The 27,168-nt window shown below is 43.7% G+C and overlaps 1 protein-coding gene across 9 annotated transcripts in view; it reads right to left on the minus strand.

Moving 5' to 3' along the window:
• MPP7 (MAGUK p55 scaffold protein 7) overlaps positions 1–27,168 on the minus strand; it is a 151,699-nt gene that overhangs the window by 86,471 nt on the left and 38,060 nt on the right. For 6 of the 9 annotated variants that reach the window (XM_053262886.1, XM_053262879.1, XM_053262883.1 and 3 more), the window contains 2 exons: positions 26,390–26,551; positions 13,807–13,925 (listed from right to left, as the gene is read on the minus strand). In XM_053262886.1, coding sequence (XP_053118861.1) covers positions 13,807–13,925; positions 26,390–26,426 — 156 coding nt within the window. In that variant the 5' untranslated portion in view covers positions 26,427–26,551. Of the gene's footprint in view, positions 1–13,806; positions 13,926–26,385; positions 26,552–27,168 lie in introns of all 9 variants that reach the window. The other 3 variants (XM_053262885.1, XM_053262888.1, XM_053262887.1) reach the window with 3 other exon arrangements.

Consider the following 27,168-nt stretch of genomic DNA (forward strand, 5'->3'; position numbering starts at 1 on the left):
GGCTTGGTTTTATTCCCGCCACATTGATTGACAATGGTTTTCTGGATCATCTGAACTCACCCACAGACTCAACACAGACCACTTACAGCGAAAGAACTGATGAATAAGTCAGCAAAACAGGTTCAATGCCCCACAAATAAAGACTTCAGTATCCTTTTTAAGAGGGAGAAAGCAACAATAAGCAATCAGAACTGTGGCCTATAGTAACTTCTCCCTTTAAAACAAATCACAATTCTGTGGACCTTAATTTTTGATAACATCAAAAAAAATTAGATAGGTTGCCTTTGGCCAAATTTAGGTCACCAACATGCAAAATCAACTTGGGGTGGTGGTGGTTATATTTCAGTCATTTCTCTATGGATTGACATGAAATCCATAGGGCTTGTCATCTAGTTGCTCCATACCAAATCTCAGAGAGATTTGAAGATGGCTTGGATTTTATGACTGCTGAATGTTCAGGGCTTACAATGGCGGGATGCTGCTTTTACACTTCACCTTGACCATACAGGCATGACCATGACTGTATAATACCTATTTGACAATGTATACATAGAATAGCTTGGTTAAGATTTGAATAGCAACTAACAGTTAAGACACTGTAGTATTTCATTACATCCGGCGCATCTGTGTGAATGACATAAAGGCATGTATTAATACACATTTTCAGACTGCAGTAAGACTCAGATTGCCTCTGCAATTCAGGTGCTTATGTTGGTCCTAAAGCCCTCATTCCCCCCACCCCTTTGTAACATTCCATAGGTACATGGGAGTGGGGGGAGTTTGGCAAAATGATTGTATAGGTGGGAAGACAAAAGTCATACCGAACTGTCCTTAATGAAGTTATATTTATTTATTTATTTATTTATTTATTTATTTATTTATTTATTTATTTATTTATTTATGCATTTTTATACCGCCTTTCGTTAAAATATAGCCCCAAGGCGGTTTACAAAAGTTAAAAACATACAATAAAAACACAATAAAAACAACATGCTAAGAGTATAAAAACATATAAAAACAGGCATAAAACAATACAAGAAATAAAAACACCCAGAAGCAGCAGTAAAAACGATTATGTAAAAGCCTGGGTAAAAAGCCAAGTCTTTACAAGCTTTCTAAAAGCCATGATGGAATCCGAGGAGCGAATGACCACTGGGAGAGCATTCCAGAGTCTGGGGGCAGCAACAGAGAAGGCCCTGTCCCGAGTGCACGACAGCCGGGCCTCTCTCATTGTCGGCACCCGGAGGAGGGCCCCCTCAGATGTCGTCAAGCGGGCAGCAACCCTTGGGAGCAGGCGGTCCCTCAAATACCCTGGGCCCAAACCGTTTAGGGCTTTAAAGGTCAAAACCAGCACCTTGAATTGGACCCGGAAACGAACCGGTAGCCAGTGCAGCTCTTTCAAAATGGGGGTGATATGTTCCCAACGGGCAGCTCTGGATAACACCCTCGCTGCCGCGTTTTGCACTAGCTGCAGTTTCCGGATATTCTTCAAGGGCAGCCCCACGTAGAGCGCGTTACAGTAATCCAGCCGCGACGTGACTAAGGCGTGGGTAACTGTGGCCAGATCTGCCTTCTCGAGAAAGGGCAGCAGCTGGCGCACCAGCCGAAGCCGTGCAAAGGCACCCCTGGCCACCGCCTCCACCTGAGCTTCCAAGAGCAGAGCCGGGTCCAGTAGTACCCCCAAGCTGCGTACTTGTTCCTTCAAGGGGAGTGCAACCCCATCCAGAACTGGTAAAATCTCCACATCCCGACTGGCTCTCCTACTGACCAACAGCACCTCCGTCTTATCCGGATTCAATTTCAGTTTGTTAGCCCACATCCAACCCATCACGGCCTCCAGTCCCCGGTTCAGGACATCCACCGCCTCCCTAGGATCAGATGACAAGGAGAGATAGAGCTGAGTGTCATCCGCATATTGCTGACAACTCAGTCCAAATCCCCGGATGACCTCTCCCAGCGGCTTCATGTAGATGTTAAACAGCATGGGGGACAAGACCGAAACCTGCGGGACCCCACAGGCCAACGGCCACGGGGCCGAGCAGTAGTCCCCCAGCACCACCTTCTGGACCCTCCCCTCAAGAAAGGACCGGAACCACTGCAACGCAGTGCCTCCGATTCCCATACTCGAGAGGCGGCCCAGAAGGATACCATGGTCGATGGTATCGAACGCCGCCGAGAGGTCCAGCAGAACCAACAGGGACGCACTCCCCCTGTCTAGTTCCCGGCGTAGGTCATCCACTAGAGCGACCAAGGCAGTCTCAGTCCCATACCCGGGGCGGAAGCCAGATTGAAAAGGGTCCAGATAATCCGTATCATCCAAGACCCTCTGCAGCTGGGACGCCACCACACGCTCCATCACCTTGCCCAAAAAGGGGAGGTTAGACACAGGTCTATAGTTGTCCAGGTTGGAGGGATCAAGGGAGGGCTTTTTTAATAGAGGTCTTACCACCGCCTCCTTAAGGCACGATGGCATCCTGCCCTCCCTTAATGAAGCGTTAACCATCACCTCCAGCCATCTGCCTGTCCCCTCCCTGGCAGCTTTTATTAGCCATGAAGGGCAAGGGTCAAGAGCGCACGAAGTCGCCCGCACACTGCCCAGGATCTTGTCCACATCCTCAGGCCGCACCAACCGAAAAGAATCCAACACAACGGGACCAGATGGTGCCAAAGGCACGTCTGCCGGAACTGCCAAAACTCTGGAGTCCAGGTCAGCACGGATGCAAGCGACTTTATCTGCAAAGTGACAGGCAAACCGATCACAAAGAGCTGTAGATGGCTCCTCCCCCATTGTCCGGGGGGATGTGTGGAGCAATGTTTTCACCACACGAAACAGCTCTGTTTGCCTGCACTGAGCAGACGCAATGGAGGCGGAGAAAAAACGTTTCTTCGCCGCCCCCACCGCCACGGCGTAGTCCCTAAAATGGGTTCTAGCCCGTGTTCGATCGGATTCGTGACGACTCTTCCTCCAGCGTCGCTCCAGCCGTCGTCCGAGTTGCTTCATCGCCCTAAGCTCCGAGGAAAACCAAGGAGCGGAACGGGCTCCACTAAGCCGGAGAGGGCGCTTGGGGGCAACCGTGTCAACAGCCCGGGCCATCTCTCCATTCCAGAGATCAACCAAGGCGTCGACAGGGTCACCAGCTCTGGACACTGGAAACTCCCCGAGGGCCGTCTGGAATCCAAGCGGATCCATAAGCCTCCGGGGGCGGACCATCTTAATCGGCCCACCACCCCTGCAGAGGGCAGACGGAGCAGTCAAACTAAACCCCACCAGGTGATGATCTGTCCATGACAAGGGAGTGGTCTCAAATTCCCCCACCTCCAGATCATTTATTTCCCGGTCGGCAAAAACCAGATCCAGAGTGTGTCCCGCCACGTGGGTAGGGCCCGATACCAATTGAGACAGGCCCATGGTTGCCATGGAGGCCATGAAATCCTGAGCCGCACCCACTAGGGGGGCCTCAGCGTGGACATTGAAATCCCCCAAAACAATAAGCCTGGAGGAACCCAAGGCCACCTCCGAGACCACCCCCGCCAGCTCAGGTAGGGAGACTGAAGTGCAGCGGGGTGGTCGGTACACCAACAGAATCCCCAGCCTATCTCGGAGGCCCACCCTCAAGGACAAACACTCGAAATTCTGAGATTGCCTGACCGGGCACCTGGAAACGAGGAGGGTCTCTCGAAAGATGACTGCAACGCCTCCTCCCCGACCCTCGAGGCGGGGCTGCTGCACGATCTGGAAACCTGGAGGACAAAGCTGAGAGAGACCGACCCCGCCCAGCGCATCCAACCAGGTCTCCGTCACACATACCAGGTCAGCACGCTCATCCACAATCAGATCGTGGATGAGAGATGTTTTTGCGTTAACTGACCTGGCATTCAGCAGCAGCACCCTAATCCTCGAAGGAGTGTTCCCAGAGCTCCCTAGGGTCAGAGGGTTGGGAGAAGGGCCGGAAAAAGGAACAGGCCTCAATTGCCTGGACCGTTTTCCCCTGTAACGGCCAGCCCAACTCCCACCGCCATACCTCCCTCTGCCCGCTACCTGTGATATTGCCGCCCCCGCTCCAGACCCACTTTTTTGCTCCCCCAGACACATCTCCCCAGACTAACCCACCACGGCTTCTTGGCTTAATTAAAAACAAAACAAAACCAGGCTTGCGTAGTCTCCTGCTGACTTCTTAATTGTGAGAAGATGGCTCTTCAGGGCGGAAGGAGAGAGATCTTCTGGTCCTCAGGCAGCTTGCCCCACGGCAGAGAGCCACAAGGACGAGAGCCCTTGTGCTCTCGCCCTTCGGCTCGTGCCAAGAGGCTCGCACCCTTGGGCTAGCCTGCCCTATATAGCAGCAGCAGCAGCCAAAGCCCCAGCAGCAGCCCAAGGAGATGTTACCACACCTGAGGAAAGGTGGGGCAGGGGCAAAGACAGCAGTCAGTCAGTGCCCCACCCAAGCTGTTCTCCTTCTGTCTTCTTCCCCCAGGCCCTTGGGCTAGCCTGCCCTATATAGCAGCAGCAGCAGCCAAAGCCCCAGCAGCAGCCCAAGGAGATGTTACACACACCTGAGGAAAGGTGGGGCAGGGGCAAAGACAGCAGTCAGTCAGTGCCCCACCCAAGCTGTTCTCCTTCTGTCTTCTTCCCCCAGGCCCTTGGGCTAGCCTGCCCTATATAGCAGCAGCAGCAGCCAAAGCCCCAGCAGCAGCCCAAGGAGATGTTACACACACCTGAGGAAAGGTGGGGCAGGGGCAAAGACAGCAGTCAGTCAGTGCCCCACCCAAGCTGTTCTCCTTCTGTCTTCTTCCCCCTATTTCATACCTTGCATGTAAAAGCTATTCCAGCCAAATTTTTATTACCTCTAGGAAATCCAACATCATCATAGAGATGAAAAATAGGACACAATTTTTCTTACCACTTCATAAGAGGTATTCAAATGCTTGTGTTCTTTATATTGTACAACCTTAGAAATACATATAAAATGTCATTTAGACTTTTTAAAAATAGCCTTTTTATGAGTCAACCCCTACCCCCAACAATCATCTACCTCTCCCTCCCACCCACTCCGCCTTTTATCTGCTACTTACCCAAAAACATTGTTTTGTTTTATGGAACTATAAAGTTGACTGTTTTCAGCTAATAAAGCACAGCACATGAAGATTTGTATTGAACACCACACAGATATAATCAGAGGCAAATCAGAAGAAACGGACTAAGGAACTTTGAGTAATAATTGGTTTATGGAAATCAGACGGTTGTGTGAAATATTTTTGGCAATCCCCCTGAAACTAAGGAATTCATCAGCGGTAGAAATGTTTGAAAACCAGAAAAAATATTTTGGGACCAGTTGTAGTTTAAAGCAGCTCCCAAACTGCTGCTGGGAGAGTTCCAAAGAACAATAGTAAAGGCAGCCAAATGAAAAAGTAATGAAGAACCTTTCAACCTTTAATAGCAACGTTCCAGAGGGGAACATGCCTTTTTTTGACAAAATCAAATTACTGATAAGCACACAGAAATCCCAATTCTTTGATCATGTCTATTTTTCCTTCTAGATATTATAAAATGAAGTTAACCTGAAGAGTAATAGAAGTTCAGCCTTTCAAAACGGTGATGAGAGATGGGGCCTGCACTGCAGTTACCATTTTAAAGGTGTTTGAACTGCTGCTACTGCTGATGCTAGAAGAGGGAGACCGGGGCTGGTGAACTGAGATGCACACACACTGCTGGTCTAATACAGAAAGCGGCAGCAGATGCAGGCCCCAGGAGAGAGTGTGTGCACATGGCGCCCAGAAGGCAAAGGAGAAGGTGGGCAACATCAGCTCTGATGCAGGGCCAGAGGCCAGCACTGATGCCACCCATCTTCTACTTCACCTTCTGGGCACGGCATGCACTGTCTCTTAGGACTGGCATGCATCGCTGCTTATTGTATTAGGCAGGCAGTGTGCATGAAGTCAGGTCCGTGCTGCTCTCTGGCATGGGGAGGCAGGGCTGGGAGGGGGAACACCAAAAGCTACGGGGGTAGCCATGAAGGTGAGGTGTGAATGGCAGCAGCAACAGGCAGGCAAGCAACACCCTGCACTTGCCACCCCATGGCACAACTCACCACATGGGGGAGTTGTCCCTGCATCAGTGGCAAAGAAGCAAATGTCCTGCTAGCGAGTGAAAGGCAAACTACCAGTCTCTCCATGGCTGCATTTGGAATACTGCACACACTTCTGACCTGGAAAAGGAGCAGAAAAGAGCTGGGAAAGGCACAGAAATGGGGCAACCAAGAAGAATGAGGCGTTACAGCACTTCCGCTATGAGGACGATAGAATGTCTGAAGTCTTAATGTAGAGAGAGAAATTATATGAAGAGGTTGCAGGGGAGTAACAGCAAGAGAGGGCATGTCCTCAACTCTTCTGAGGCAAGGCTACAACACTTGGGGCTTTTTAGTTTAGAAAAAAGACGACTGTGGGAAAATATGACAGAGGTCTATAAAATCGTGCATGGTGTGGAGAAAGTGGATAGAGAGAAGTTCTTCTCCCTCTTACATAACACTAGAACCAGGGCTCATCCCATGAAACTGCCAGGAAATTTAGGCCCAACAAACGGAAGTACTTTTTCACACAGTGCATAATAATTCTTATTATTGTGATTGTTGGCTGTCGTCACAAGATGTGGTGAGAGCCAACAACCTGGATGGCTTTAAGAGGGGTTTGGATAACTTCATGGAGGAGAAGCCTATCAGTGGTTACTAGTCTAAGCCATCTCTAGCCTCAGAGGCAGGATTCCTCTGAGTACCAGTTGCAGGGGAATAACAGCAGGAGGGAGGGCATGCCCTCAGCTCCTGCCTGTGGGCTTCCAGCGGCATTTGGTGGGCCACTGTGTGAAACAGGATGCTGGACTATATGGGTCTTGGGCCTGATCCAGCAGGGCTGTTCTTATGTTGGGGGGCATAATATAATTTGTTTTTAAAAAAATGTGCATGAAATAGACAAAGCAGACAGAAGTAAACTCCCCCCCCCCTCTCTCTCTCATATATTTCTAGAATTTACTGGCACCCAATCAAACTGATTAGCAGCAGATTCAGGACAAATAAAGCAAGTACTTCTTCACATGCCACATAACCATGGGGGATTCACTGCAACCAGCTGTGGGCATGGCTGCTGGCTTTATAAAAAGGAACTTCAGGTTCACAGAGGATCAGTCTATCAGTGCCTGACAGACATAAAGCTACTGAAAAAATTAAGAAGCAATATTGCAGACATGCTATTGCCTTCATACTAATCCAGCAAGGATTTATCTTCTTACGAACTGCTATACGAAAACAAGTTTAGCTTATCAAGAGCACTCTTCAAACTAGGTGGTGTACAAGATTTAAAATATTAAAAATCAACACTGAATAAAATACATAAGACACAACAAAACAATAGTATAAAACAGTTATTAAAATTAATTCTAATTAAAAGCTTGTGAGAACAGGATTGCCTTGAGGGTCTTCCTGAAAACAAACAGAGAGAAAGATGCTCTTATTTCAGCAGGGAGCATATTCCAAAGCCCAGGGGCAACCACAGAGAAAGCCTGGTCCTGGGTGGCCACCAAATGAGCTGGTGGCAATCGTAACCGGACCTCTCCAGAAGATTGTAAAAGGCAGCAGGGTTCATGACAAAGGAGGCGCTCTCTTAAACAGCCTGGACCCAAGCCATTAAAGGCTTTATAGGTAATAACCAGCACTTTGTACTTCACCCAGAAACATATCGGCAGCCAGTGCAGTTCTTTCAAAACCAGTGTTATATGGTCCCTTCGTGTTGTCCCAGAGACCAATCTGGCTGCTGCATTCTGTACCTATTGCAGCTTCCAGACTATGTTAATAGCTGCTGAGGTTCAGCACACTGCAGTTGATTTCATCTGAAATAGTGGGATGAAATAATACACTTCAATAGATGTATTAGTTGTCCTGTAAAATGCACCAAATCTATGCAGAAAGGAACTTAAGGAAAGTATGCATAGTTCATAAGAAGGATTCTAGCTTGGCTTGAATGTTTTCCTGCTACTCCTGAAAAGTATCTACAAGCCCTATTTTATGGTGCCCAATATAAATACAACCAGAAGCTATGTTGCCACTTTCACAGAGCTGCTGAGGTAATGTCCACAAATGTAACAAGTTCATGGACTTAATGCACAGTGTAGTTTACTTCGGTCTTGTAAAATGATTAATATTTGGCAAGGAACTGCCTCCTCCTCAAACGACTTTAGTTTCTTGGTGACTGGAAGTAAGCTTAATCATGTGTAGGATTGAGACTGGATTTTTGCCCCATGCCTATCAGGATTAGTTTAGCAACTGAAATGTGCTATTAAATTCCTGCCCATTCTTTCCTTCAGGGATCACATGCAATTCCAAGAAAAATCAGACTTGAAAAGATTCCCTGATGTCTCTTTAAAAACAGATTCTAAACCACATAATATAATCATTATATGGAACCATAGATGTGGAAGGTTTTCTGTCTCAAAAGGACAAAGAGAAAGCACCAAGCCATACACCATGAGAGAGAGGGACTGCTCCTTTTATGCTTGCTTTGGCACAATGACAGTATCATCAGAAGGATGCACTTCACTGACATTAGATCATCATGGAACACAGAAATGGAGGCAGTCTAAGGCAGAGATTCTCAAACATTTTTTTCTCATACCCAGTTCAACAGCTTAGGTCTGAGTTATCTTAGAGAGCTACATGATCCCCACCACACGTTAAGGTCATCTGAGGAGGTCTGTCTCCAGTTGCCACCGGTTTGTCTGGTGCACAAACTGCACCGGTTTGTCTGGTGCACAAACTGCACCGGTTTGTCCAGTTGCCACCGGTTTGAAGACACAGAGGCAGGCCTTCTCTGTAGCTGCTCCTGTGGAATGCACTCCCGGCAGAAATTCGTAATTTGAGATCATTACTGTCCTTCAGGAGAGCCCTTTGGCCTGGCCTTCCAGGGTTTTTAAATGATTGACAAACTGTTTTAAATTGTTTTAAACTAGCCAACCCACAGAGAGCATCTGAGTGCTCTTTGAGGCCAGCTGTTCCCCCCCTCCTGCCCCACTCTTTCTTGCCCCCCTCCCGCCCACTCCCCCATTCTCTCTTGCCTCCACCCCCTCCCGCCCCTCTCCCCTGCCCCATCTCCCTTGCCCCTCTCCCCCTCCTTCCTGCCCCATTCTCTCTTGCTCTCCCTCCCCTTCCACTTCCTCTCCTCTCTGCCCCATACCCCCACCCTCACTAAGCAACTTCCAGCTGGACCTCACCACCGCCACAGCCAGGTCCTTCTTACCGAACGGCAGAGGAGCGAAAAGGGCCCCACCACCACCGTTCTTCCTCCCAGGTGGTGAACTGGGGAGTCCCACCCCCCATTTCCCTCCCGCCTCAGGCTGCCCCACTCGCTTCCCCGCCCCCTTGCCTTCTCGCTGGCACCTCCTCTCCCTTTGCCTGTGCCTGGCCATCCCGCCGCTGCCTCTTGCTCCCAGCAGCCAGGCAAGGCTGCCGCACTCGAGATGGCCTAGCCAGGCCGTCCCACCTCCCAGTGGTCAGCTGAGGCCGCCTCCTCAGGCCATTTTGTGGCCTGCCGCCATTTTCTCTTGCCCGCAACTCTCGCCCAAGGCGGGGAGCTCTCACAATGTGTTGCAAGAGTTCCGCCGCCAAATCCAGGACACGCATACCAGCTAACAGAATGTAATATATAGATTGCTGTCCTGGTTTTCAGGGTTTTTTAGCTGTTTGAATTGTTTAATTGGTTTTATTCTGTTTTTATAGTTTGATTTTAACTGTTAATTATTTTTATAGTGCTGTAAACCGCCTTGAGCCATTTTGGAAGGGCGGTATACAAATCTAATAAATAAATAATAAGGCAATCACTTATCCCACAACCCAAAAGAATAATTCATTCTCAGAGATTTCATTTTTAAAAAGAGCACACACACAGTAGGGCAAAACATGTTATTTAAACGACTTAACATTTAACCAATTTGGGAGTTCAGAAATCTTTTCATTAGAAAGGGACTCAGTACCTAATATCTTGTGACTCAGTAATGGGTTGTGGCCCATATTTTGAAAAGCAGCGGTCTAGATTAGTGTTTCTCAACCACCGGTCCGTGGACCAGTGCCGGTCCGTGAGGAGTTGAGTGCCGGTCTATGCTGGTCCATGAGTAATTAATCCCCCCACAAAACAGTTTCAAGCCAGTGGGGGCCACTGCTGCTGTGAGCTCTCCAGAGCTCATTTCTAGGCAGGCAGCCCTCGCTGCTGGGATAACGTTAATTTCGAGGAAGCTAAATGAGTGTTATCCCAGCAGCGAGGGCTGCCTGCCTAGAAATGAGCTCTGGAGAGCTCCCAACAGCGGTGTCCGCACCCACCCACCCCGGCTTGAAATTGTTTTGGGGGTGCCTGGGGGTGGGGGCAAGGGGGGTACCCCTTTACTAACTGCTGGTCTGGGGAACTGCGCACAAAGACTGTACCAGTCCATGACTCCAAAAACATTGAGAAACACTGGTCTAGAGCATCTTGGTACTAAAAAAAGACAAATATGGCCACGGTCACCCATGCCTCAGACATGTTGCATTTGGACAACTGCAATCCACTCTATGTAGGGCTGCCCTTGAAACTGCAGCTAGTACAAAATGCAGTAGTAAGACCAGCTCCCCCATGCCACTTTCTTCCCACCGGCTAACATACAATGTAGTGCGCCACCCATGAAAAGAGGATGTGCACACCCATCTTCTGCCTCAGTCAAGAGCCCATCCTCACAGTGAGCGGCAGCAGGGGCTGTTGCATGCACACTAAGGTGTGTGTCATCGCTGCTGCACTTATATGGGCATCTTATTCTCAATGGCAGTGACAGTGCAGCGGCAATGACACAAAGCTTAGTGTGCATGCAACAGCACCCGCTGCCACTCAGTGTGAGGACAAGCTCCTGGCTGAGCTGGAAGGCGCGTGTGCCTCTTCCATGAGCAGCACACTACACTGTACGTTTGCCACTGCATTCTGTGTCAATGTAAATCTTTTTCTCAGTTCAGAGGTGGGGGAAAGCTAGATATGCGCATAATCTTTTTGTACACCATTTATATGGATAGTAACATGTCGATTGTATGTGCAGGTCAAACAACAGAACCACCATTGTCTATTCAAGTCAATAGCCCAGTACACTGTGTGTGTGAGCAAACCCAAAATACTGAAATAAAATACAACTACAGGATCAAGAGTTAACAAATTCGTTTTACTGCCTTAGATGAAAATGATCCATCTGTTTTTATCCCACATGCTAATCCATCTTTTGCATGAGCCCTCTCCCCCATATGGAGGGACTTCACATAACTGCCCGCCCCGACCCAGAAAAGGACCTGGTCGAGACTATCAGGTGCTGCCTGGGATGATAATATCACCCTTATTTTAAGAAAGCTGCACCAAGCTGTTTCCAGGTTCAATTCAAGGTGTTGGTTATCACCTTTAAAGAATTGCATATCAGGATCGCCTGCTCCCAAATGAAGAGAATCACTTTAAAGGGGCAGCGGCGGGTGGGACTGCTTATTATGCTGAACTCGGTTGAGGCCTGGCTGTTGTGCACAAAGAACAAGGCTCTCAGTTGTCACCTCCAAAATATAGAATGCCCTCTTGAAGGAGGTACGCTCATTTCCTCACTCCTGGTATTTCATACACATCTGAAAACTCTCCTTTTTACATGGGCTTTTGGAAAGTAGGATGGTTTGTATTTGTCTGTTTTTAAATTTCTTTATCTCTGTTATTTATTATGAACTATTCTTTGCTCTTACTGTTTCTGAGACTGTGGTTTGACGCTTTTATATGAAGCTTCTATTATGTTTTATATGCTGTACCTTGCCTTGAGGCTGCCAAGCAAAAGGCGATATTTTCTATGTAAACCACTTTGAAAACTTTGTCAAAAAGCAAAATCATCATCATCATCATCTTGTGTGGCCATTATAGGTGAAAGCCAGCATCATGAATTTTGGTGCAAACTACCCCACCCCTCAAAAAACCCCAAAGAACCAGTGTAGACACTAGTGCACTGTCGTAAGATGCTCCAATTAAAACAAGTGGCCATCATAATTTATACCAGCTGAAGGTTGTAAACATTTATACCAACCATCTTCCACACATGCCTCACAACATATACAGGTGAAACTCGGAAAATTAGAATATCGTGCAAAAGTCCATTAATTTCAGTAATGCAAATTAAAAGGTGAAACTGATATATGAGACAGACGCATTACATGCAAAGCGAGATAAGTCAAGCCTTAATTTGTTATAATTGTGATGATCATGGCGTACAGCTCATGAAAACCCCAAATCCACAATCTCAGAAAATTAGAATATTACATGGAACCAAGAAGACAAGGATTGAAGAATAGAACAATATCGGACCTCTGAAAAGTATACAGTGTACTGTGCTTGATTGGCCAGCAAACTCGCCTGACCTGACCCCATAGAGAATCTATGGGGCATTGCCAAGAGAAGGATGAGAGACATGAGAACAAACAATGCAGAATTGCTGAAGGCCGCTAATGAAGCATCCTGGTCTTCCATAATACCTCACCAGTGCCACAGGCTGATAGCATCCATGCCACGCCGCACTGAGGCAGTAATTGCTGCAGAAGGGGCCCAAACCAAGTACTGAATACATATGCATGCTTATACTTTTCAGAGGTCCGATATTGTTCTATTCTTCAATCCTTGTCTTCTTGGTTCCATGTAATATTCTAATTTTCTGAGATTGTGGATTTGGGGTTTTCATGAGCTGTACGCCATGATCATCACAATTATAACAAATTAAGGCTTGACTTATCTCGCTTTGCATGTAATGCGTCTGTCTCATATATCAGTTTCACCTTTTAATTTGCATTACTGAAATTAATGGACTTTTGCACGATATTCTAATTTTCCGAGTTTCACCTGTATTCATTGGGCCTCTAAGTGAAGGATGCTTAATGACAGCATTTTGCCACCTAACAGAAAAGGGCGAGCTACCTGATCACGTGGAGTTGTAAGAAGGTGGTCCTGGCCATTTCCGTTAGGTTTCCAAAAGTAGCTACACACTCAGTGAGTTTCCTCATTTCCCCATCCAGTCCTCCCTCTCCAGTCCAGAACCAGCTTGGGCAAGTCCTCTCAACCTTAGCTCTCCCATAAATAAAATCATACGACTACCGGCGTGATTGCAAAGACAAATGCAATAAACTGTAAAGCATTTTGCAAATTAGAAACTGCTATATACATGAATACCTACCATTTTTCACTGGACACATCCATGAATTGCTCTCCCAAGTTTTTTATATTTGTGATCTACTTCAATATAAATATATGCTGAACACAATTTTCAATGGATGCTAGCCAATTAAAGAGTCTTACTAGAATTTCAGTTGACTTTGTTAAAGGAAATTATTTTAAATTAATGTGGCTACTGAACTGTTGCCATCCTTTACCTCAAAAATATATCCCATCTAATTTTTGCTGTGAACATTTGTTTGTTTAAGCTAAACTCCAGGCCTTGAATGTTGACCATGAAGGAGTTTCAGATTTCTTGCTACTATTTCGTGCTACCTCATTCTAAACAAGGGCAAACATCATGTGTTTGTTACATTAGTGTATACTGCCAAAACATCACTATTAAATGAAATCATCTCTGTATTTTTGGTAGAATCCTTTAACAACTTCCATTCCTCACAGAAGCAGAAGGTTGAAACAAGGCTGTTTTGTTTTCACTGAGTAACAGTTTGATTCCTGGTTTACTAGGGACTGCTCAGAATGTTTTTCCATAAGCGCTTCTCAAAGAGAATGATCATTTAAAGTGTGGTTTACCTTTACCAGTGAATGAAGGCTTTTTTCACCAAACATATCCCAGAGGAAGGTCAGGTCTTCCTGGCTGTCCACATGGGGCTGCAGCTGGGCTGGCAATGAAGCCAGCAGCTCATACAAACCTATAAAGTGAAAATAAAACACAAAGTGAAAGCTAAGGGTGATCTCATTAATTTCACTTAACCCTCCTGTGTAACCTGTTGCCTGCACCACATAATATTAAGCCAGTCGTGGCCTTGAAAGTAGCCAAACGTCGAAGAACCAGAGACAGATTTTGTTTTAAAAAAACAACGTTACTAGCAGGGTACTTTTTACTTTATTAACAGTTGCTAAAGCTTCTGTAGCAATATATTTACTTAACACTGTACCAAGAATTCATAAAGCTTTTTGGAAAGGGACAAAACCCAGAAACACACACATTCCTTTGCTTAATCGTTATTCCATTTCCCTTGATGTTAGAGTGAAATGAGTCATGAATAGGAAAAACATCCTTATAAGAACAGAAAATGGATAGGGTGGTCCATTAAAAAGAGTTTGCGGTTTCTCTAAATATTTCTCACCAATACACTGCTTTTTAAAACGATCTTGGGTGTAATAGATGCACAGCAGAATAAAACTTCACTGCAAGCTATTCAGCTATCAACTGTTGAACAAAAGCCTTAAATGTTTCAGCTACATTTTGTTAGTGAGTGTGCAAGGACAAAGGATTTATCGCAGCTTCTCTACGGGGATTAAAGCAACGGCTACTCCCAGTTATTTGTGGCACATCTCACAGCCATTTCCCAGGGGCAGACAGTAGCACAGTGTTTTCACAGTAGCTTGCAGCATAAAACTATCTATCATGCTGCTGTCCAAGAAACGCAACACGATTTGCAGCAACCTTCTCTAGGGAGGTAACCTGGCATAATAAGGTATCAGTTCATAGCATAAATGCTTTAATATTTCCAATGGGATTTTATAGGGTACAGCAGATTTAAAAACCCTCTCTCCCTGTCATGATCTCTACAAACACTGATAGCCTCCTGGATTATGCATGACCCCTACTATTATTTTTCTTCTACTGCTGTAATCCTGAACACATTTCCACTGAACTCACTTGTTTCTGAGTAAAACATGTCAATGATCTGGTTAAGTGTTCATCACAAGATCAGCTTTCCAAGATACAATAGGTGCTGGTGTGTTTAAACCAAGCAGACTATCAATGTGATAATGATCTCCTTAAAATATACAGTTTCTGTGTTTTAAGTCAACATTGTTGCACAATCTTTAGAGGTATCAGATGCTGTTTCTAGAATTAAATACAGCACCTTTGGGAACTGATTGTTTTCCCCTCTTTGCTGACACTGCTTAGCAAAGCATGCAGTGTGTGTGGGGGTGGGGAGTGGGAAACGTTCTTTCCAGACACAATTTTCTATGGGGGCGGGGGATGTACATCTCTCCCTTTCTTTAAAAACTACAGTATTCTTGTTTGTAGTATTTCATAGGCTAGAGCTCAAATCCCTACATTTCCCCCCAAGGTAGTAGAAGTATTGCACTAGCACTAAATAATGGCTTGTATCAGAGGTTGCATTTATGCTCAAAGGTCATAAGTTCAATGCTGAGCTCTTACTTTAGCCGTTGGATTTATAAAAGCAAAGCACCAGGTGGTAAAATGTACATATGACTGCATGGTTTCAGCATACCAATACATGTTATCAAAGCATTCATTGACATGAGAAGAAGCTACTCTTGCATCAAACTGACAGTGCGGCATCCACTTTTCTATTCAAAGTAGCAAGGAAGACAAAAGCAAACACTGGGAATGGTTTTTTTAAATGGAAATGACTTAGAGAAAATCAAGTATCTTTCTGTCCCATTTCTTTCAAAGGTTTAAGTTTAAATATTAAAACACGTCAATCAACTGTCTGCAGTAACTGCACATTTCCTCTAAGTTAATTGTAACCATTTCCTTATAGCCATGATGTTGAAGAGACCCTTCCATTTTTCATAGATCTGTTTTTGTACTTTTAATGTGCCCCAGAGCTTCTATTTTCAGCTAGTAAAATCAGAACCACAGGAGGAGCTGAACAGAGTTAAGCAAGAGGGGAGATCATTTGACTCTACTTATTGACTACTTTATGAAGACAAGACAGTAGCTCAGTTCAGATACAATGATCTTGGTTCAATAGAATGAACCATATAACTTCTCTTCCTCTGCTTGTGTAGAAGAGAGCTGGTATAGTGTCACAGCTAAGAGGCTGACCTGCAAATCGAGACTTCTCCAATTCGATTCTCACCTCTGCCATTAACTCACCTTAGACAAGCTATTTCTTCTTCGACTCAAGGACGAAGCCGAAATCCTAGGGATGTGCACCAAACGGATTTTGTATTTTGTTTTGAGCTTGCAACAAAATGCAGATGGCTGAAACATTTAATCGGAACAGCGGTCGAACCAGTTGTTTTGATGGAACAAACCTCAAAACGTGTTTCAGCCATAGTGAACAATAGGGAAACTCAAAACACCCCATTGTTCCCCATGGGTAGTTCCTAGGGACACCAAAGTGGAATGTGTGGTAGGGCATGATGGGTGCTACCTCCCACCCAACCCACAAAAGAAATGGGCAAGTGGGTGATTTTTAACCAATTTTTAACCATTCCCCCAAACACCCATAGGAACTTTATAGGATCCTCAAACACCCATAGGATCCACACAACACACTTTGCTGTCCCTGGTAGGGAATAGTGAGGTGTTTTGAGTTTCCCCATTGTTCCCTATGGCCGGAACAAGCTGCACCCAGAGTGCACACACACGCTTTGCATTGCAATTTGCAATGGACTCCCCCCTCCCAGCCAATGGGGGCACAGTTGCCCATGACAACACTTGATTTGTATGCTAACAAGCCAACTAAGAAGCAAAGAGATTGCATGCCAATCAGAAGCCAGTGCCAGAAAACCAATCAGCAATGGAAAAAACAGACCTCAAAATGGAGCTTGAAATGTCGAAATGTTTCGATTCGAAACAGGGATGTTCTGTTCCAAGATTGAAAAAGTCCTTTTATTTAAAGGGTGGGGTTTTTTTAAGCTCAAGACACTTGAAACAACCCATTTCAAGTTGAAATGTTTTACACATCCCTATGCAATACAGGGATAACACAGTTTGGAATTCACACCTGCATTATACTAGTTTAACCACCATGACTCCAAAATAATCCTGGGAACCTAAGAGATCCGTAGCTCTGCTAAGCAATCCATGGATTCCTGGGGAGAGGGAGTGCCTTTTGAACTAATTAAAATATATAGTGTAAGCATACCCTCAGTAGCACCATTCATCCCAGATAACCAGTGCAAATGTTAGAAATATGTTATATCTCCAGCATACTATTTGAGGGCATTTTTAATTGCTTAAGATGTAGAGGGCTCTAATAGGCCCTGAAAATAATCTTCTGTTGGATTAGGCGCCATTTAAGAAAAGTCCACTGAGCTGCATTTAACACTACCTAAACAATACCTTGCCATTGCGCTAGTGACACTTTATCTGTAAGTTCCTGGTTCCATTTGTCCCGAAATAAATCCAATCCAGGGTCCATGTCTCCATGCACAAAAGCATATAGGTATTTATTTAGTTTTGGGAGAGAGGATATCTTAATGGGATGCACTATTATATCTGGAGTCGCTGGGGCTCGTAGGACGTCTGGTCCAAACTGAGCAAATATACTATGTTTCAATTGCATATACTGCCAGGCACTTTCCGGTGGTAAATGAAACTGGTGGAAAATGTGCTGGGACTGTCCCATGGTGCAAGGCTTGTGGAGGGACATTATTGTGTGAATTAATTTAGTAATGGGTTCATCTCTTGCACTGAAGGACCTGCATATAGTATTGGGGTATATCCCAACTGACTGAGGACTAAAATCCAGTTCTAAACAATGGCTATGGAGAAGCTGACAGGTAGCTAAGAGATTAATATTGTGGAAATGGAAATCTCCCAATCCCCCTAGGAGTGAGGATTGGATGCATGGCCTGCTTGAGTTAGCAGCACATGAAAAATGGGCCCTCATAAAAGGAGATAAATTGGATAAATGGCCAGAATCCTGGGACAACTTCCTCGAAATAATCTTAGAATAAAAACCCTTCTGATCTACCCACATCTACTGGTGCAACGGTGTGTAACCCTTCTCCTCTTCCCTGCCTCCCTCCCGCTCTCCCTCTTTCTCTTCCGCTCTATCTCGCCTTTCTTTTTTCATCTCCCCCCCAACCAGTGCTGGCTCGGGAAGGGGACTGGAAAAGATGCAAAATACAAAACATTATATGTGTGTGTGTGTGTGTGTGTGTGTGTGTGTGTTGTATTTCCTTTCCTCCCTGAAAAAAGGTGAATAAGGCCCTCCAAAGCTTTTCAAAATGTGGATTACTACACATTCCAGTTGAGTCATACCAGTGGTATATTTTACACTTCAAAATGGTGCACACACATGAAACTGTAGCTAGGGGATTTCTGACTAGGACTGTCTAAGCAGGTAGTGTGTCCTATAGCAGCTAGTCTGAGTTGAACAGCATTAGGCTACTTCTTTCCCATTCATGTCAGCACTTAGTGGACTTCTGACATCTATTTATCTTCACTTACTGTGGGGGGCAAATTACAAAATTTTTAACTCAGTTTTAGAGGTTATACAAAGCTTGGCCAATCTGTTTAAAATTTTAAAAAGTATTATCTTTAAGTCAACAAAAAACATTGTATATGAAGATAACACCTTTTCAGTTTTGTTAAAAGCTAAACGTTTAACATTAAATTCTAGGTAGTCACCTTAAGTGGTGCAATGGGGAAATGCTTAACTAACAAGCAGAAGGTTGCCAGTTTGAATCCCCGCTGGTACTATATGGGGCAGCAGCAATATAGGAAGATGCTGAAAGGCATCATCTCATATGGCACATGAGGAGGCAATGGTAAACCCCTCCTGTATTCTGCCAAAGACAACCATAGGGCTCTGTGGTCGCCAGGAGTTGGAATCGACTCGACGGCACACTTTACCTTTACCAGGATTGAACAGATATTTCAGATTCCTAGATGCCACTTTCAGTTTTAAAAGTCCAGTCAGTCTAATAGCTAGGACATTTTCAACCACTACACAATACACAAATACAACATAATTAACTGATATTCTAACTCACTTTGGAAGCATTGGCTGAAAAGTGGAACAAAAATACAACTAACTAAAATTAGTTAATTGATTCTGAGCAAACAAGTAGATGCTAAATGTCTTATGAGACAACAGTTATCACGTACATTAATTAAATTTTCCAGATATACTCCCATCCCATTATTTTGGGTGCAGAATTACAGTATAAATACTAGAAAGCAATTTTTTTGAATTTCTTGCTACTACAAAAAACTAAGCTGAATGAAAACCTAAGCTAAGAATTTAGCATGAGCCTTTAGGAACAGTGTAGAATAAAGCCTGTTTGACAAGAATTACAGAGTGGCAGGATTTAGAACCTAAGAAAAGAGAATTTTGCCTCAAGCAATGCTACACCTAATCCTTTTAGTCCCAGATCTAGGTAATCAAACTTCAGTTGAATTGCACTGCTTATTTCTTTCTGCATTTTTGAGCCATATCACTGTAATAGCTTTACATTGTTTCCAAACAAGGGTAAACAGTAATGATGCAGCAGCTACTTTCCAAGTGAGATCTGTTGCAGGAGTATCCAAACATTTTTTCCATGTAGTTCTTTGCTGTGAGAAAATTGCAGTTTCTCATTGACTCAAACTACAAATTGATACAGCTAGTTAAAGGCAATTTCATACTTAATCTTCCTCTCTCCGATAACTAGAACTTCCAATCCCCCCGGCCGCCCCCGTGTCTGGAATGCATTTGTGCATTAAAGGCACCTATTTGTTGCTTCTCTGATATCACTAGTAACTAGCCACATACATTCCCCAGCATCATTTTAAAAACTTAAAACTGTTGTACATTTTTAAATTAATGTGGAGTGTCTGAGTTCCCTTGATACAACACTACTTCAAACTCTTGCAATAATTAATTAATTGTGTACACTGCCTAGAGAAAAGATACATCTATCAGGCGGTATATGAATAGGATTTACTGCCCAGAGCATTTTGATGGGGCAGTCTAGAAATGCAATCAATCAATCAAATATCCCAAAATCCAGGTAAAACTGGCAAGTTTTATCCCCCTCCCCAAAACACTGCCTCATCATTTCATTACAATACTTGACAGGCCAGTGAAGCTGGTCCCAAAAGATAGCACTAACCAGCTTCTGCAATTCCAATACGTGTCTGTCTTCAGTCAGAACCAGTGTTCCCTCTAAGATGTGCGCATGTGTGCGCGATCACAAGTTTTTTGATGGCCACTCAGTTAATTTTAGATCCTGCTCAGGTTGAATCAGGAAGGCCCTACTCTGAAAGTATGTGCGCACACACTGCCTTGACACTGCTGCCCCCCAAAAAATCTAATTCCGCACACAGATGAAACAAATTAGAGAGAACACTGTTCAGAACCTCCAATTTCCAAAGTTTTGGGGAAACTGGGTACGTTGATGAAAGGTTCCACATAACTTTGCACTAACACACAAGCAGCCTAGCAACAGAGCAGCTGAAGTGTACCACATGGACAATATCATGTTAGCTATTCAACATTCTTCTTAAAAGATTTCAATACGCAACTCCAGAAACACGCTTTTAATCCTACTTTCCAGTAGGCTTATGAGATCACCTGACATTTCGTGTGTGTGTGTGTGTGTGTGTGTGTGTGTGTGTGTGTGTGTGTGTGTCCCCCGCCTGGCAACTTTGCAATGCTTGGACAAATATCAACCAAATCAGGTACAGTTGTAGGGACACATTGTGACACCTCAACTGCGTAGTTTTTGACAATCCACCTCAATTCACAATGGCAAATGCATGACTGTTTGAGACACAAGTGGACTAACTTGTGGAACATTTAACTGATTTGAACCAAATTAGGAATGGTTGTAGTGAGTCACACACAGGGACACTTCAATGGCATAGTTTGTGTTGATGTCATCCACCCTGAATCAAGATGGCGGACACGTAAACTTATAAAGCGCAAGTGGACTAACTTGTGAACCAACTATCCGATCTGAACTAAATTTGCGACACCTCTAGGGACACATAGGGATGCCTCAATGGCATAGTTTGTGATGATGTTACCTACCCCAATCCAAAATGACAGACACATGAACATTTGAGGAACAAGTGGGCTAACTTGTGGACTGTCTAACCGATTTGAACCAAATTTGGTACAGTTGCAGTGAGTGACACACAGGGATACCTCAATGGTATAGTCTGTAATGATGCCATCCTCCCCGATCCAAGATGGTGGACACGTGAACATATGAGGCGCAAGAGGTCTAATCCGTGAGCCTCAATTTGAACAAAATTTAGTCCAGTTGTAGGGATAGCGAAAGGAAAGTAGGCAGATCAGTTCTTACTAGAACTTGTTTATTATAAACATTGGCCTTCAGTTTTAATATAGTACTAGAAGTATACTAGTACAGGAGGGCCTCAATATTGATCGATTTATTATGCGCGGATCAGCGATCAGGATGAAGACACCCAACCTCGGTATATACAGGATAAAAGGGAAAAACCATGTCGACCTCACATGCCCGCGGGTTGAAGGTGGTTGGAAGTGACCACAGAGGTAATTTCCGGCCACCTTTTGTGTTTTGGAACCTCAAAATGGCTCCATTTTTTTAAAAGCAGGTGATTTGGGTCCGACTGGGGGACATTCTAGGGCACAGCGTGACTTGGGGGGCAGCAAAGCATGGTAGGGAGCTTCCCCCCACCCCAACCCCAAATTTGGCTGATTTTCGGTAAATTTTGATCATTTCACCAACAACCAGGAACCTAACCCCTGCAATCCCATAGCCCCTTAATGACTCGATATTCACAGTTTCCATATCTGCGATTGCAACCGGGAACAGAACCCCTGTGAATATTGAGGTCCTCCTCTATATACCTTGTTATATACTGGGTAGTATATACCCTAATTCTCTTGGATCTCATAGTGGCTCTCGATACCATTAACCATGGTATCCTTTTCGATAGGCTGGCCGAGTTGGGTGTGGGAGGCACTGCTTGGTTCTAATTCCTACCTCGAGGCCCGTTCCCAAAAGGTGGTGCTGCAGTATTACTGCTCAACCCCTTGACAGTTATGCTTTGGGATTCTGCAGGGTTCCATTGCTTCCCCTATGCTGTTTAACATCTACATGAAACCACTTGGAGATTTCTTCCGGGAGATTTGACCTGAGGTGTCATCAGCATGTTGATGACACTCAGTTGCATCACTCTTTTTCATCAGATGCAGGTGAAACGATAACTGTCCTGAAGCAGTGCCTGGATGCAGTAATGGACTGGATGAGGGTGAATAAGCTGAGACTCAATCTAGACAAGACAAAAGTACTGTTGGTCAGTGGTTCCTCTGCCCAGGTGAATGATGTTCAGCCTGTTCTAGATGTGGCTGCACTCCCCCTGAAGGACCAGGTTGGCAGTCCAGGAGTGCTCATTGATCCAGCATTGTCACTAGAGGCTCAAATATCCTCTGTGGCTCAGAGCGCCTTTTATCAGCTTCGGCTGATACACCAATTACGACTTCACCTGGACAGAGATAGCTTGGCCACAGTTACTCATGCTCTAGTAACCTCTCGCTTAGATTACTGCAATGCATTGTACATGAGGCGGCCTTTGAAAATGACTCGGAAACTGCAGCTGGTACAAAATAGGGCTGCAAGATTATTAACTGGGACTGGACATTTTGAGCTTTATCAGAGGCACTGGCTCCCAGTACACTTCCAGGCTCAATTCAAAGTGCTGGTTTTAACCTTTAAAGCCCTAAATGGCTTGGGACCAAGTTACCTGAAAGAGCACTTTGCCCCATATGTCCTAACCCAGACCTTAAGATCTTTGGAGGCCCTCCTCCGGGTGCCCCTGCCAAACAAGGTGAGGCAGGTAGCTACTAGGGAGAGGGCCTTTTTGGTGGTTGCACCCCATTTATGGAATAGCCTCCCCAGTGAGGTTTGCTTGGCTTCATCACTTTGTTCTTTTATACGCCAAGTAAAAGACCTTTTTGTTCACCTGGAGTTGACACCAACTCAAGAGAACAACTTTACTTTTTTTGGTAAATTTGTATATACACACACACCTCCGCCCGGTTTTGGTCTGTTATGATTTCAGGTGTTGTGTTTTTATTGTATGTTTTAATGCTGTGTTGCCAGTTGCACAAAGAACAATTTGTTATGAGGCAGATAACAAAGTTGTTGTTTTTTATTATTAAAAGGTAGTATTAGTAGTAAATCATCTTGCTTTCCTCCTTCAAGAAGCCATTTTTTACAGTTGGAATAGAGGGGTAATATCCCAGTTTTAAAAACCTAGGGGTTTTTTCACTTCGTTGAATCCCGCCCCCCCCCTCCACCACACACCCATCTATAGTTTGATTAAAATCTGTTGAAATGCCAGTCAAAAAATGCCATTACACCTGTTGAATTAAAAGTTTAATCTTACTTGACGAGATGCTTATTTAAAAGTACTTGACCAGGAGAGCAAAGCAATAATGAACCTTGCATCTCAGTTTTGATTTATTCCATGCCTTGGTTCAGGAAGTTTCCAGTTCGCTAACAGAATGACTACTGTACAATAATTTAAGAACTACTACATTTTCTAAAAAAATCTACCATTTCTGGAACTGAGATTTAGATCAATCCAACATTCCTAACAGAGCTTGATCCAACAGCCTTCAGATGGCTTGGGCGGGGGTGCGGGGGAGGGAAGGAATGGCTGGACGTTTTCAAGACTAAGTTATTCATGGAAGTACTTTCACAAGGTGAAGTGCCTTAAAGGAGGCCCTTGAGGATAAAAATCTAGTACCAATTATTGTAGTATGGACATGTAAATATTGTCTACAGTACATCCGTTATACTGTTTTCCTGAACAGTATTAACCTTATTGAATACACGGACACATTGTCATAACAGTAATTTTTAGAAGACTTGCAAAACTGTAATAAAATAATTCTTACAAATAATGGAAAAGTGAACACCACACAACTTTTTCCAATTCTAGTTTCCGTTAGTATTATTTTCTACACAAGACAGCTAGTTCCTAGGAGGAGAATAAATGGCTAAGAAATTGGGGAAAGTGCTCACGTGGTAAACCACTCATACTGCAGAGTCCAGATGCTCAACATTCTTGACATCAGAGTGGAAAAATTTACTGTTAGTCTAGAGAAATTTAATATCACCATTCTTGTCATATCCTTCATAGCTTCATTATTAGAACAAGTCTGTGGAAGCTATAAAGTGGGGCTAAATGATAAAAAAATATGGTCACTGCGTTCCATCACTCTTACATATTACAAGAACGCAGTAATCATATCAAATATTTTTAATCAATATTAAGACAAATAGATGCCCATTTGCCTTCATTTGTTAAGTAATTTACTACATCAGAATGTTGAACCATCATGCCAAGCTAAGACTTAGATTTTTTTTTTACTGTAACTAAGGGGTAATAAACACTAAGGAACATATACCTAAGCCCAGAACAACACTGTAAAATTTTACTGTATTAATAAAACAGAACACACCGACCTTTAAGTTTTCCACTTCGAAAAAGGTAGAATAATCAGTTGTTCTTTGCTATTTCTTACTTCTTTTCACAACTAAAGTATACCTTGCAGTTTTGCTCAGGCAACATTTCAGCAATACAAGATTAAATATCCAGCAACAAGGGTACCAGCATTCTGACATCAATTGCTACTGTACAATGCAATAAAGATCATCAATATTAAGTGCCTCAGAAAGTTCACTCACATTTTTGTGGTTACACATATGAGACTTTTGTATAGAAGTGTGTGTATAGTAGGCATATATTAAATTGCACAGTAACACTAAAATATTCACATACATACTATGTATGATATTCTCACAACCTTTTACCATCTGTATTCACATAATCCTGAAAACTGTCCATAACTTTAAACAGAAAGCATCACTTTTACAGGTGACATACAGCTGCATACACAACTGCTCAGTAATGTATACTGTGTACATTATCAAATTTTGTGAGCCAACAGCAGCTTGGGAATATCACATTAAATATTCTAAGAGACTTTGAGACTCTCACCACCTAAATTCATGAGCCTGCCCAATGTTTATCTCACTTTATCCCTAATTAGTTAAAAAAAGAAAACAACTCTCATATCTCTGGAACTTGGGTTCTATTGCACAGCTGTGCTATCTGTGCTTGTTCTCAAGAGGTCTAAGAAGATTAAGCACAAATTCATGTTTTCTAACACTCATTTCAGAAGATCTTGGAAAAGAACCCCTATCTGTTCAGGATTTATTTTTTTTTAATGAAGCTGTGTTGAGCAATAGGAAATAAAAAGATTACAGCTTTAATTGCCACAGATTACCAGAGTGGTAGCATAACAATATTTCAAATATGTTCTTCAGGTTTTGTCTAAAAGATAGGAGGTAGACTTCTAAGCTTTTGGACTCTGGTACTCTGTGCCTAGAAGCGCCTTCTGCAAGTGAAGAGAGAGGAAGGGGTCCTTCCGAAAGCAAAAGGTTCCTGGCTGCCAAGTGTCACAGCACAAATGTTTAGGATCTAATCCATGTTTTGCTTTTCTAAACACAAATGATTTTGCATTTGTTAAACTGCACTGCACCAGCCAACGCATACACATCTGCTAACTTAGAAAAAAGTCCAGGTGTAGGACAAAAATTAGCCATGTATAAGTAAAAGCACTATTCACAATGACCTTGTGGAAGATATAAAGGGAGAACTAACCCTGTAAATAGATCATTCAGAATGATCATGCATGCTAAAGAAAAGTGTTCTGCGTGTGCAACATGGGGATGGCTGAAGTTTGCCGATTTTTCCTTACCTTGTAGCCTCCTGTGCCTCCTGCAAATATGTCCCCAAGGGCCCCACAACCATCAGGGGCATACTTTCAAGAAGCACAGTGGGCTGGAGAGAGAGGCAAAAATTGCATTCCTGTTACTCATGCAGAACATCTTTCAGCATGTGCAGCATTAACCTGGATGTCAGCCAATAACATGCATACAAGCTGTGATTTCTTCACAAAAGCTATTAGCTATGTAGAATAAAATGGCATTAATTGTAGGTACATGCAGGTAATGACATCATAAATTATTACTTATCAGTATTCCTATATTGAAATTAGGGAAATGCAGGTTCTTCATTCAATGCATACTAGAAAGCTTATTCTGCCATCCTTAACTGTTTTCATAAAATATATATATTCCCCAATCCAACAGAGGCGCTCCACAAGCAAACGCCAGCATACATCTGTATATCACTTGCTGGATTAGCAACCACAGGTATAAATTAGATACGCTTCCAAACTCACATCCAAGAATGAATGGAGTCTACCTTCATGCAGGTGGTTTCAATGGCATAGATATCTGGATGTGCATCTCCATCCTCATTCTGGTACAAACAGTCGTACTTAAGTGTCATTTTTACATGCAGAAAGAGTTGGATCAGGGTGATATGTAGGTAAAGTTAACAGTTATAAGTTTGTAGGAAATAGGTAGTTTCAAACTTACATACCGGTGTCACCTCCAGATCCAGTGGATAAAGCTGGCATGGTTCAGTCTGCAAACTACAACACAGACACCAGAGCAGCTCTACAACTGAAACTAGCCACCGCCTTCTTGCTGAACTGCTTGTAACTGTGTTGTCCACAAAGATTTAAAAGATTCTGAAGGTAGCCTACAAAGAACAGAAACAAAACACACATAATGAAAAAAATTATTATTATAATTAATTATTTTGTCAGAAAGCTATTTAAAACTAACTTGGCAACTTGAAAGCCATTTCTAACATGGGCATATTTAAATTTCTACGATGAATTATTTTGCAATCTCAAAAAAGTTTGCACTTTTCATATGCTTTTAAAAACCTAACCTATAAATCAAACAATGCATGCAATTCGTGCACGCAGATTATAGCTAGAATCTAAACAGCTGCTTGGGCTCATGAAAAGCACTTGCACTAAGACAGTGGAATTTTTGAACTGCACCCCCTCATACAAACACAGAGCAGCATGTCAAGCTGTTTTTGAAACTCCCCACTAAGCAGCTTGCATGGTGGACTGCTACTCAAGAAAAACAAGTCTAAAGCGCTCTTGGACTCCAATAATTAGTTTCACAGTTGCAAAGAAGTACAGTTATCCAGTTTAGATATAGCAGTGCCATTTCATGTATTCGAACTGTCCCAGGTTAGCTTGATTGATCCTTGTGAGCAGTGTTCTAAGGCGTGCGCACTTGCCTGCGTTCACAAGGGTTTTTTTTTAATAATGTCCGTTCATTTAATTTTAGATCCTGCTC

This window comes from Hemicordylus capensis, chromosome 6 (assembly GCF_027244095.1).
Source record: "Hemicordylus capensis ecotype Gifberg chromosome 6, rHemCap1.1.pri, whole genome shotgun sequence".
In the NCBI taxonomy this organism is placed as follows: Eukaryota; Metazoa; Chordata; class Lepidosauria; order Squamata; family Cordylidae; genus Hemicordylus; species Hemicordylus capensis.